The sequence below is a fragment of the Hemicordylus capensis genome, chromosome 2 (genome assembly GCF_027244095.1).
Source record: "Hemicordylus capensis ecotype Gifberg chromosome 2, rHemCap1.1.pri, whole genome shotgun sequence".
In the NCBI taxonomy this organism is placed as follows: domain Eukaryota; kingdom Metazoa; phylum Chordata; class Lepidosauria; order Squamata; family Cordylidae; genus Hemicordylus; species Hemicordylus capensis.
Window position 1 is genome coordinate 228,716,584 of NC_069658.1, and position 13,183 is coordinate 228,729,766.

Sequence of the window (13,183 nt, forward strand, 5' to 3'; positions counted from 1 at the left end):
CAAAAATCTAAGCAGCACTCCATTCTCCTTGTGCACATGAAGACTGGGAGGAACATGTTGATAAAGAGGCACCTTTTGATGAGACAGACAGAGGGCTCCTCTTAAGGCTTTCTAAGGACACAACAAAAAAGGAGATTCAAGTCTTCAATTTGGCTTAGAAGGGTCTCCCAAACAGATGTTTTCTCAACTAAAAATGGATGCAGATGCTTTACAGCAATCAGAGGGAAACTAAACAGCTCCAAAGCAGCAGCTGACAGTATACCAGAAAGTAAAAAGTCTCTATTATGTGTGAATTATCTGGTGGTAAGTAAGCTACGAGCTCTGGCTAAGCTCATTCCACACTCTGAGCACTGATATGGTTATATTTTATTTATTTATATATTTATCATATTTTAGTAGCACCTAATTTGTACATCTCTAGGTGGTGTACAAAATTTAAAATATTTAAAAATCACAGATTAAAATACATGACACAATAAAAATAGAATAAAATAGTTATTAAAACAAGTTTTTAAAATACTCTGTGGATTCTTTGATGGGAACTAATGCATGACCTCCGGCTGAAGCTCTCTCCACATTCTGAGCATTTATATGGTTTTTCTCTTGTGTGGATTCTTTCACTGGAACTAAAGCTTGAACTGCAGCTGAAGCTCTTTTCACCTTCTGAGCACTGATATGGGTTCTCCCCTGTGTGCATTATTTGATGGGAAGTAAGAGTTGAGGTCTTATTGGAACTATTTCCTCATACTGAGCCCCAATATCTATTTTCTCTTTGTGTGAATTTTTTTATGGGAATGAAGGTTTGACCCCTGGTTGAAGCTCTTTCCACATTCTAAGCATTGGTATGGTTTCTCCCCGCTGTGGATTCTTTGGTGAGAAGTAAGGCTTGACTTCACCCTGAAACTCTTTCCACATTCTGAGCACTGATGTGGTTTTTCTCCTGTGTGGATTCTTTGATGGTAAATAAGGCCCCAGCTTTGGGAGAAACTCTTTCCACATTCAAAACATTTATATGGTTTCTGTTCTGAGTGGGTTCCTTGATGGGAAGTAAGAGTAGAACTCTTTGTGAAGCTCTTTCCACACTCTGAGCACTTGTAGGGTTTCTCCCCTCTGTGTATTCTTTCATGGCAAACAAGGTGACTCTTGTTCCTGAAGCTCTTTTCACATTCTGAACATTGATATGGTTTAGCCCCCGTGTGTGTTCTTAGATGGACAGTAAGACTCTGGCTATGACTGAAGCTCTTTCCACATTCCATACATTTATATGGCTTCTCCCCAGTGTGGATTCGTTGATAGGAAGTAAGAGTTGAGGTCTTATTGAAACTCTTTCCACATACTGAACCCCAATATCTATTTTCTCTTGTGTGGGTTTTTTTATGGGAATAAAGGTTTGACCCCCGGTTGAAGCTCTTTCCACATTCTAAGCATTGGTATGGTTTCTCCCCGCTGTGGATTCTTTGGTGGGAAGTAAGGCTTGACTTCACCCTGAAACTCTTTCCACATTCCGAGCATTGATGCGGTTTTTCTCCTGTGTGGATTCTTTGATGGTAAATAAGGACCCAGCTCTGGAAGAAACTCTTTCCACATTCAAAACATTTGTATGGTTTCTGTTCTGAGTGGGTTCCTTGATGGGAAGTAAGAGCAGAACTCTGTGTGAAGCTCTTTCCACACTCTGAGCACTTGTAGGGTTTCTCCCCTCTGTGTATTCTTTCATGGCAAACAAGGTGACTCTTGTTCCTGAAGGTCTTTTCACATTCTGAACATTGATATGGTTTAGCCCCCGTGTGTGTTCTTAGATGGACAGCAAGACTCCGGCTATGGCTGAAGCTCTTTCCACATTCCATACATTTATATGGTTTCTCCCCTGTATGGATTCTTTGATGGGAAGTAAGCTTTATGCGCTCCGTGAAGCTCTTTCCACACTCTGAACACTGATATGGTTTCTCCCCTGTGTGGATTCTTTCGTGTATAACAAGGTTACTCCTATACCTGAAGCTCTTTTCACATACTGAGCATTGATATGGTTTCTCCCCTGTGTGCACTCTTTGATGGGAAGTAAGGTTTGCACTCTTGTTGAAGCTCTTTCCACATTCATAACACTTATATGGTTTCTCCCCTGTGTGGATCATTTGATGGGAAGTAAGTTGGGAGCCCTGGCTGAAGCTCTTTCCACATTCTGAGCACTGATATGGTTTTTCTCCTGTGTGGATTATTTGATGCTTATTAAGGGTTCCGTTCTGACTGAAACTCTTTCCACATTCTGAGCACTGATATGGTTTCTCCCCTGTGTGGGTTCTTTGATGGGAAATAAGGCACCTACTGGTTTTGAAACTCTTTCTGCATTCTGAACATTTATATGGTTTTTCCGCTGTGTGAATTTTTTTATGGGAAGTAAAGCCTGAGCTGTGGCTGAAGCACTTTCCACATTCTGAGCAATGAAATGGTTTCTCTCCTGTGTGGATTCTTTCATGGTAAATAAGGTTAGCCTTGCAGCTGAAGTTTTTTTCACACTCTGAGCATTCATATGGTTTTTCCCCTGTGTGGATTCTTTGATGGCGAGTAAGGTTTGAGCTCTGGCTGAAACTCTTTCCACATTCTGAGCACTGATATGGTTTTTCCCCTGTGTGGATTCTTTGATGGATAATAAGGCTCGAGTAGTGAGTGAAGCTCTTTCCACACTCAGCACATTCATGTGTCCTGGTGGTCAAGATTTTCGCACATGGAGGGTATTTCTTATTTTCATTTCCTTCATTGTACGTATGTTCAACTGGAATTTCATGAAAGTCAGAGCACTCAGTAGCATAAGACTTCTTAACCCCCTCCTGTTTTCCTTCTGAATTCCTTCTCTGCTGTTCAAATTCACTCTCGAATTTCGTTCCATCATCTGCAGGAATAAAAAGATCCTCCCAAGGAGGGAGAAATGGAGCTTCAACACACAGAAAAAAACCCAGTGTCAAGCTATTGGTGGAGAAGCAAAACCGGCCACTCTCTAAGGCTCTTTTGATGGGATCTAACAGGCACACCAGCCCCATTCTGCCACTGCCAATCACTCCTGCTCTCCCCCAACCCCCCAGCAGCATCACTTGGTTGCTGAATTATCTCCCTCTCTCTGCTGCTCATCCTGGCCTGTCCCCAATGTGTGTTTGATGGCCTCATTCAAAAATCTGGATTGGGGAGAGGAACGGTGAGAGGAACAACAAGAGGTTGAAGGTGGGGTTCTCCTGAATCCCCTTCCTGGAGAGGAAAGAGCAAGGGGAGAAAGAATGGGGAGCAGAAGCAACACCAACTGTTTCACCCTGAGAACCAGCTGACTTCATGGAGTGGGAGGGGATATAGGGGTGTGCACAGAACTGGCTGGTCCAGTTTGGTCCAGCATCCCCTCAAACCCCCTCCCCCGGTTCGGTACAATCCGGGGGGCGGGTCATAAGTGGGGTTATTTTGTTGTTGTTGTTGTTGTTGTTTGTTTTAAGCAGCAGAGAGAGAAAGCTATCCAAGAAGGTAGGAACATTGGAACATAGGAAGCTGCCATATACTGAGTCAGACCATCGGTCCATCTAGCTCAGTATTGTCTACACAGACTGGCAGTGGCTTCTCCAAGGTTGCAGACAGGAATCTCTCTCAGCCCTATCTTGGAGATGCCAGAGAGGGAACTTGGAACCTTCTGCTCCTCCCAGAGCAGCTCCATGGAACAAGCAGCTCCATGCTTGCTACCACAAGACCAGCTCTCCTCTCTTAAGGAGAGAGAAGGTGACTGGTGAGAACCCTGGTTAGGCACAGTATTGAGCATTGGATAGCTGAATGTATTTATCTCAGTTTTATTTGCCCTTTATTGCTCTTATGGTTCTTGTTTTCTTCATACAAAAATAACTCAAAAGCCTATTGTTACAATTGGATTCCCACCCCCACCCTTCAAGTAAAGTTTCATGTATTTAGATCAGCATCTCAGGCCCTGCTCATGACCCTACCACTAACAGAGATCCGGTTGGCGGGGACTAGAGACAGGGCCTTTTCGGCTGTGGCCCCTTGGCTTTGGAACATCCTCCATGAAGAGCTTCGCCATGCTCCCTCCCTCCGTGTTTTAAAAAAACATCTTAAAACACACCTTTTTAAAGGAGGCTTTTAAATATCATCATTATTTTGTTATATCTGGTAGGTTCTTTAGCTTCTTTCGCTTTTTATAATTTTCAGTTTTAATTTGAACCTAATAATTGTTTTTAATCTGACTTTAAAAAAATTAAAATAAATAATTTTATTACTTGTATCTGTGTTTATCTTATTGTTGTAAGCCGCCCCGAGCAGTATTGCACTGGAGGGAGCGGGGTATAAATAAATGAATGAATGAATGAATGAATGAATGAATGAATGAATGAATGTAGTCTTTGTCGTCAATTCCCAATCCCATGCCACTCTACCAGACTTGAATAAGAGATGGAGGTCTGAAGTCTGAAAGGCTGTTTAGTGGAAACAGCCAGGAGAAATAAAGAATTCCACTTGGTGGCAGCAGCAGTAAAGCTTACCTAGATCAAGGGGCTGGCTGAGGCCAGCCTTGTCAAACATACATGGTAATTATTCAATGAAATGAATCACGTTTGAAATTGAAATCCTACAAATTTCAAACTGTAATTTTACTTCTTCTTTGTGAGAACATTAACAAAAAATCCTAATACATATATTTAAGTGCGTGAACTTTCAGAACCTACACACAATGGCTTTCCCAGTCAATGATGGGCCTCACCTACTAGTTTAATCAAATCATAACAATATGCAGGGAAGAAAACAAAAGAAGGGTGAGATACTTTCCTCCAGTATCGTCACCCACAATCAGTTTGTTGAATCTCACCAGCAGGCACCCAGGGAGCACCAGACAGTCCTGCAAGCAGTATTATTGTCCTGCTTCCTTGCACAAGGTGCGGTTTGTGATCATTACCTTAAATTTTCCAAGATGCATAAATAGCTAACTAAGCTATTCTTAGCTAAGAAAATAGCCACATAAGACTGATTCCATTTTCATCTCCAGGCATCCATTCACAATAGTCAGTTGGTGGTGACTGCTCTCCCTTTTAATGGTTTTACATGTATGTAATTGAAGAGTGGGGTAAAATATTGTTAAATAAATTCCAGACACTCATAAGTCATAGGAGGCATCTGAAACCCTGGAGGCTGAAAAACACGTCCGGCTCCTCAATCTTTGGGCTGGCTCCTAGAGTCAGCTTCCACTTCCAAGGTCTGGCATCCACTTCCAAGGAAAGGTGTTGGGCCCTTGGAAATTCCCGCACTTTCCAATGAGGAATGAGCTTCGGATTTCGTTAAAGTTTGGAAATTAATTTCGTTAAAGTTGAAAGTGGGGAAATAGATCTTGCAGAAATCAGCAAATTGCCAGATTTTTATTTGCTAATAACACAACCAGGGGAGGCAATGATTCCATTATTATGCGATTACGGATCTGTTTCTCCATAAAAGCCCTTCTGTTCTCTAATACAGACCAGAATTAGTAGCAAAAGGAAGGAGGAGCCATACCCAGAGAGGTCAGAGGCCCACAGATTTCCTCCATCACATCTCTGTGCAGAGCCCTTTTGGCCTGGATCCAGCAGAACTGACTCCTCCTCCAAGAAACTCCGTCACCTTTGAGACGTCACCAGACCCTGAAAGACGAAGGAAGCATTTTGTTGTCACAGATAATCAGAGGCGCACCTAGGTATCTTTGGCGCCCAGACCTGAGGCTTCGGAGACGCTGCTTTCCGGCCCCCGCCACTATTTTCCCTTCACCGCTGCTCGCCACTCACTCCCTAGTGATGGCTGCAGCGGGCGCAAGCAGGCCTCTTCGGCCTGCAGACTGCCCTCCTCAGGCCTGCAGGCCTGCCTGTGCAGATGCTCAGTAGGAGTTATGGAGTGTCACATCCTGTAACCTCTGGGGATGCGACACTCCATAACTCCTACTGCACTCAAGCTCAGGCAGAGGAAGCCAGTCTGCAGGCCTGAGGAGGCTGGTCTGCAGGCTGAGGAGGCCAGCCTGCGTCTGCTGCCACCGCTGGGGGATGAGTGGTGAGCGGCAGCAAAGGGGAAATAGCGGCAGGGGCTGGACAGTAGTTGCAGGGGCCGGATAGCAGCATTGGGGTATCAGGCCCCCCAGAGCATTTGGAGGCCCCCAGGAGGCATAAGGCCACAGACCCCTGACCTTTGGTCCATGCCTAAATGCGCCACTGCAGATAATGTATCAATCCAAGAAAATGCTAATGGCTGAAAGTTCACATGCAAGACTCAAAGCTCCCCCAGTGGCCTTCCAAGTGAGCAGCTTGGACAGCCTAAGCCAAGGGATTGAGAAAGAGTCTTCCAGGCCAAGGGAGAGGCCCCCTGAGAGGCCCCCAGGTGGAGTGAGTGAGTGCAGACCCACCTGTGGTCCCATGGCTACCCACCTCCTACTCCTGGACTGACATCCTGACTCCATTCACTGAGCCCAGCAGTTGGGTTACCGCTGGTTGTGAGACCCACCCCCACCACCCCCTCCCTGATGCCCAACAGGAGGAGGATTGCCTCTGGGTCCTATGAGGGCCTCCCACCCCGCTCTGCACCCCCTTCCCCCATACACAATTGCTGGGCTGCACTGGTGCTAGGGCTGGCTGGGGATCCCTCTACCACGCCCAGCGGCTGAGCTGGGATGCTGTGGGCACAAGAGTCACCCACTGCCCCTCTAGGATGCTCAGCAACTGGGTTGCTGCTGGGCATGAGATCACCCACTGGCCCTCCACTGCGCCCAGCAGTTGACTTGCTCCCCGGCATAAGAGGGCACTGCCTGCATCTCCCTCCACCATCCCCAAGGGCTGAGTCGCAACTGTCCACAAGGGCCGCCCACTGCCCCACCCCATCCTGGGCAACTTGGTTTCCACAGCACATAGGAACATAGGAAGCTGCCATATACTGAGTCAGACCATTGGTCTATCTAGCTCAGTATTGTCTTCACAGACTGGCAGCGGCTTCTCCAAGGTTGCAGGCAGGAGTCTCTCTCAACCCTATCTTGGAGATTCTGGGGAGGGAACTTGGAACCTTCTGCTCTTCCCAGAGCAGCTCCATGGAACAAGCATGTTCCTTTTTTGTTTTTTCCTATTGCTACCACAAGACCAGCTCTCCTCTCATCTTCCTGACTCCATTCAGTCCTTGTTCAGCTCAGGTATAAGTTTTGTGATTATAAGGGCACTGGCAACTTCCACGCAGCATTCTGGCCACCTCTGTCCCCCACAACTAACCCCCTTCCCCCCACTGTCTCTCTGCTCCCCTCTCATAACTACGGGGTTTGCTTGTAACTCTGCACTCACTCACTCTACTGGGCAGATCTCAGCCTAGCAGAGTCACTGCAATAAGCAAAGGGATCTCCTAGCCTTTTGTGTCACCACCCTTAACTTGTAAGGAAGGTGCTCTAAGCCTTTTCTGCACCTATCATGTCGTTTTTGAGGTATGGTGACCAGAACTGTACACAGTACTCAAAATGTGGCCACACCATAGATTTGTATAAAGGCATTATGATATTACCAATTTTATTTTCAACCCCCTTCCTAAAGATTCCAAGCATGGAACTGGCCTTTTTCAAGCTGCCACACATTGTGTCGCTTGACACTTTTAACAAGCTGTTCACTATGACTCCAAGGTCTCGCTCCTGATCATTCACCGACAGCTCAGACCTCATCAGCGTATATGTGAAGATTGGGTTTTTTGCCCCAATATGCATCACTTTACACTTGCTTGCATGGATCTGCACCTAAGTAGTTTGGTGTCATCTGCAAATCTGGCCACCTCGTTGCTTACCCTAACTTCTAGATCATCTATGAATAAATTAAGAAGCACAGGTCCCAGTACAGATCCCTGGGAGACCCCACTTCTTACTTCCCTCCATTTAGAGAACTGTTGATTTATCTCTACTCTCTGCCTCCTGTCCTTCAACTAGTTACCAATCCACACATGAACCTGTCCCCTTATCTCATCACTGCTAGGTTTTCTCAAGAGTCTTTGATGAGGAACTTTGTCAAAAGACTTCTGGAAGTCCAGGTCAACTGGATTACCTTTATCCTCCCGCCTGGTGACACTCTCAAAGAACTCCAAAAGGTTGTTAAGGCAAGAGTCACCTTTGCAGAAGCCATGTTGGTTCTCTCCCAGCACAGCCTGTTCTTCATATGCTTAATTTTATCCTTGAGAATGTTTTCCATCACTCTGCCCAGCACAAAAGTTAAGCTAACCAGCCTGTAATTTCCCGGATCCCCCCTGGATCCCTTTTTGAAATGCACACAACCAACGATGCACAGAGACATAGGAAGAGTACGGGTACGTATGGGAACTCACTAGCGGCTGCTTGCCTACTTCTTCTCCCTGGACACTGTCTGGGCATCTCCCTCTGAGCACTTGGTGCGCTCCTCCCCACTTTGCTTCCTGATGCCTCCCGCCCACTATATCCCACGTGCCCTTTGCTTTCCCCAGAAGGGTGGCAAGTAGTACGCAAGGTGGCTTTTTCTAAGGGAGGTGGGGCTGATCAGCATCCAGGAAGGGGTTGCATCTTGCAAACAACTACCACCCACCCTCAGTCTTCTCTGGCTTTGCCCATGAGACTAAATCTGCCCAGAAAGGAAGCAACTCCCGCCTTACCGAAGCAGGGCCCTTTGGGGGTGTCCGTCATGCCCTGCGGATGACCCCTCCCAACCGGTAGCCTCGCTGATGCCGCACAGCAGGTGGCAAAAGCACAAAGCCCTCTTTCGGGGAGGGGCGGGGGACTGAGCGGGCGGGGAGAGGCGACCCTTCCTCCGCAGAGCCCCCCCCCCGCCGCCGCCGCCGCCTCCTCTCCCTCCTCCTGGGCCCTTTCTAGGAGTCCCCACTCTCTCCCTTTAACCCTCCTCCTGCCTCGTCCCTTTCGAGACTCCTCGTCCGGCCAAAGCTGCCAGCCTTCTGCTAGCTAAAAAGAGTCGGGAGCGGGGTGGAGGCGGGTCCCTCTCGGGCAGAGCTCCTGGCTGGCTGGAGCCAGGGGCCACTGTCTGCTGCTCCTCCTCTTCCCGGGATGCCTCTGTTTACTGCTCGCTAGGGGGGGTCAGCCTCTCTTCCCAGCTGCAGTGAGCAGAGGTGAGCCTCCAGAGAAGAGCCGCCGGGCAGTTGCAGGGAAGGGTGGCTCCCAGCAACCCCGGACAACAGGCACCCCCATCCTCGGCCTCCCTGCGTGCGGAGGAAGATCTGGAGCTTGGAGAGTCTGGCGGTGCCCTGCCACAGCTGCCCCCACCCCCACCTCCACCGCGGGAGGGGAACCAAAGCAGCGGGCATCCCAGCAACGATGCGGCGCCCCAGAGCAGTCCACGGCGTCCTTTTCTTGACAGCGGCAGGATAGACCAACGATTTGTTAGTGCAGGGATTCCCAGGCTTGGATCCCCAGATGTGACTGAACTACAGCCCCCATCATTCCAGTCACAATGGCCTTTGGTCATTGTGGCTGAGGATGATGGGTGTTGTAGTCTGGCAACGTCTGGGGTGGGGACCAGTGTTCCCTCTAACAGGGATTCCCAGATGTAGTTGACTACAACTCCCATAATCCCCAAGCAAAAGCCATTGCAGCTGGGGATTGTGGGAGTTGTTGTCAACAACGCCAGTGAGAATCCCTGTTAGAGGGAACATTGGTGGGGATTCAACCTTATGTTAATCTCCCTTTCTTTGTTGTTGCATCTCCTCCATGCCAGGTGAAGCTTCACTGGTTGAATTTCTGCCTTGTAGTTCTGAAACCCTAGCACAGAGGCAGGAAGTGCCAGTCTTCCCAGAACTGAGAATGAGAACTACCGAGAGAGAGAGAGAGAGAGAGAGAGAGAGAGAGAGAGATATTTTCATGGAGCAGAATCCTTTTACAGTTGTTATTATTATATGAATCCCAAACAGCAGCATCTCAAGGCCACAGTTTTCCTGTTCAGACATTACACTAGTTGCATGTGCAGGCATTTGTACATGTGTGAATGACTGTACATTAGGGATGTGCATGAACCGGCATTGTCACAAACGTGCACTGGCCACTTCTGGTGCAACGCAGAATGGGGCTGCAAGGTGGTACTCAGCAGCCCCGCAGCAATGATTTTGGCGCCAGCGCCAGCAGGAGAAATGCGGGGGTGGGGGTGGACATCCTCCCTGCTCCTTAAAGATAACCCCCGCCACCAAACTAGGCCAAATGCCGGACATCTGAACCGGTTCGGCGGTCCATAAAAGTACCTTCGAACCAGTTCGTGCACATCCCTACCGGACATGCATTCATTGGAAAAGCAAATCTGGGTGTGGAGGGGATTATAACATTATGCATGGGTGTGGAGAGAGTGGAAAGGGAGAAGTTCTTCTCCCTCTGTCATCACACTAGAACCAGGGGTCTTCCCATAAAACTGGTGGTCAGGACATTTAGGACTGACAAAAGAAAGTACTTTTTCACACAGCACATAATTAATCTGTGGAATTCTCTACCACAGGATGTGGTGATGGCTGCCAGCTTGGATGGCTTTATGCAGGGCATAGACAAATTCATGGAGGACATGTCAGATGCAATGCTTTGTACATGGGGCTGCTTTTGGAAACAGTCCGGAAACTTCAGCTGGTATAAAATAGGGCTGCAAGAAGATTATTAACTAGGACTGGACATTTTGAGCATATGAAGCCAGTGCTTCGTCAGCTGCACTGGCTCCCAGTCCATTTCTAGGCCCAATTCAAAGTGCTGGTTTTAACCTTTAAAGCCCTAAATGGCTTGGGACCTGGTTACCTCAGAGAGTGCTTTGTCCCTTATGTCCCAACCTGGACCTTAAGATCTTCAGAGGCCTTCCTCCAAGTGCCCATGCCAAAGGAGGTAAGGTAGGTGGCTACTAGGCAGAGGGCCTGTTTGGTGGCTGCACCCCATTTATGGAATAGCCTCCCCAGTGAGGTTCACCTTACTTCATCCCTTTGTTCTTTTAGATGCCAGGTAAAGACCTTTTCGTTCACTCAGGCCTTTATTTATTTATTTAGGTATTTATTTATTTATTACATTTTATATCCTCCTCCTCCTCCACCCTAACCCAGAGTGGTATACTACATACTTAAGTTTCTCCTCACAACAACCCTGTGAAGTAGGTTAGGCTAAGAGAGAAGTGACTGGCCCAGAGTCACCCAGCAAAATTTCACCTTTGAAATTTTGATTTTCAGATTTGATTTTAACTGATTTTTAGAAGTTTTTAAATTGCTTTGTATTGTATGTTCTATTTTCCCTTTTGGTCTGTTATGATTTAGTGTATTATGTGTTTTTATTTCATGTTTTAATGCTGTTTAAAATTTGTTTAAAAAACAGATTAAGGCTTTTGATTTGTTATGGGGTGGCTAACAAATAAAATTTATTATTTATTATTGGCTACTAGTCTTGATGGCTATAGGCTACCTGCCTCCAGGCTCGGAGGCAGGATGCTTCTAAAAGACCAGCTGCATGGGAGTAATAGCAGGAGAGACGCCTGGGTTGAGTAGCTTTCGAAAGCATCTGCTGGGGGCCCACTGTGTGACACAGGCCTTACCCCTGACCCAGCAAGGCTTTTATGTTATGTTTTATTCATCTATTCATATCTATGTAAACCACTTTGGGAACTTTTCTTGAAAAGCGGTACATAAACATTTTTAAGAAATACAAATATATTTATAGTAAGGTACATTTCAATTTAGTAATATTTATATTTATTTTTACATTACATAATACATTTATTTTTAGTAATAGTTATATTTATTTATAGTAATGTACATTTAGATTTAGCTAAATGTATTAACATGAGAAAAAAATGAATAGAAATCAATCAAGACAAAAACTGGGTCGTCACCGCTAATTGAGGGAGAAGGCCAACTACCATGATCAGCCAGAATTTTAAAGTTTGTTGTCTCCCAAAGCCCTCTGAGATCAAGCTGCCTCTTCCCTGGGCCTAAAAGCCAAGAGAGATGGAGCAGAGGGGACCAGCTTTCCCTGTAAGAGGGAATCCCAGATGTTATTGACTACAACTCCCAGAATCCCTAGCTGCAGTGGGCTATGGTTGAGGTTGCTGGGAGTTGTGATCAACAACATCTGGGATTTTGTTAGAGGGAGCACTGAAGAGGACTTGCCTGGGACTGGAGTTCCACCATCTTGGGGCTGAGGAGGCCCTGTCCTGGGTACCTTAGACAGGGAGGACACATGGAGCAGTGTCTTCAAGGAATGTCTTAGTGTCTGAGTTGGTTCATATGGGTGAAAGGAGTGCTAATTGTGAACCATTTCCTAATCCCTTTCCTCATGTATTGTCTGGGATCCACACTGCTTTTTCAGAGGCAGAGTCCATCAAAAGTGAACACTGATTTCTTTGAGGTCTCCAGGAGACACCAGAGAGAAGGCCCTCTTCACGTGGATTGTGGAAGAGGGTGACAGAGGACCAACCTTAATGGGTACGGAGTAACTGCAAATATTTCATCTTGGTCTTCCTTGCCAGAGTATTACTGAAATCTGTGGGGCTTTGGGTGTGGGAAAGGTTTCTCCCCCACCTCAGTTGAAAACTGAGTAGATTCAACACTTCATGATTTTATATGTCTAATCCAGCACATTTAATTACATCCAATATCCAGTATGGGAGGGGATTGTTTTCACACCGGTCAGTGAAACTACAGTTCCACAATCGCAGCCCTATGTAGCGGTGTACAAATACTTAAGTTTCTCTTCACAACAACCCTGTGAAGAAGGTTAGGCTGAGAGAGAAGTGACTGGCCCAGAGTCATCCAGCAAGTATCATGGCTGAAAGGGGATTTGAACTCAGGTCTCCTCGGTCCTAATTCAGCACTCTAACCACTACACCATGCTGGATGGCTTTATGTGGGGCATAGACAAATTCATGGAGGACAGGTCTTAGATGCAATGCATTGTACCTGGGGCTGCCTTTGAAAATGGTCCAGAAACTGCAGCTCTTTGCCGTTGATAGGGCTGCAAGATTATTAACTGGGACTGGATGTTTTGAGCATATTACGCCAATGCTTTGTCAGCTGCACTGGCTCCCAGTCTGTTTCTGGGCCCAATTCAAAGTGCTGGTTTTAACCTTTAAAGCCTTAAATGGCTTGGGACCAAGTTACCTGAGAGAGCCCCTTGCCCCATATGTCCCAACAGGGACTTTAAGATCTTCTTCGGAGGCCTTCCTCCGAGTGCCCTTGCCAAATGAAG

General features: G+C 46.8%; 1 protein-coding gene across 2 annotated transcripts in view; it reads right to left on the reverse strand.

Moving 5' to 3' along the window:
- Nucleotides 1-348: 348 nt before the first annotated feature.
- The window catches only part of LOC128341634 (zinc finger protein 883-like), a 37,845-nt gene continuing 25,010 nt past the window's right edge, over nt 349-13,183 (reverse strand). Inside the window, exons 1-3 of one of the 2 annotated variants that reach the window (XM_053288004.1) lie at nt 8,629-8,995; nt 5,518-5,642; nt 349-2,884 (exon numbers count right to left, since the gene is read on the reverse strand). In XM_053288004.1, coding sequence (XP_053143979.1) covers nt 762-2,884; nt 5,518-5,551 — 2,157 coding nt within the window. In that variant the 5' untranslated portion in view covers nt 5,552-5,642; nt 8,629-8,995 and the 3' untranslated portion in view covers nt 349-761. Of the gene's footprint in view, nt 2,885-5,517; nt 5,643-8,628; nt 8,996-13,183 lie in introns of those variants that run through there. The other variant, XM_053288005.1, reaches the window with a different exon arrangement.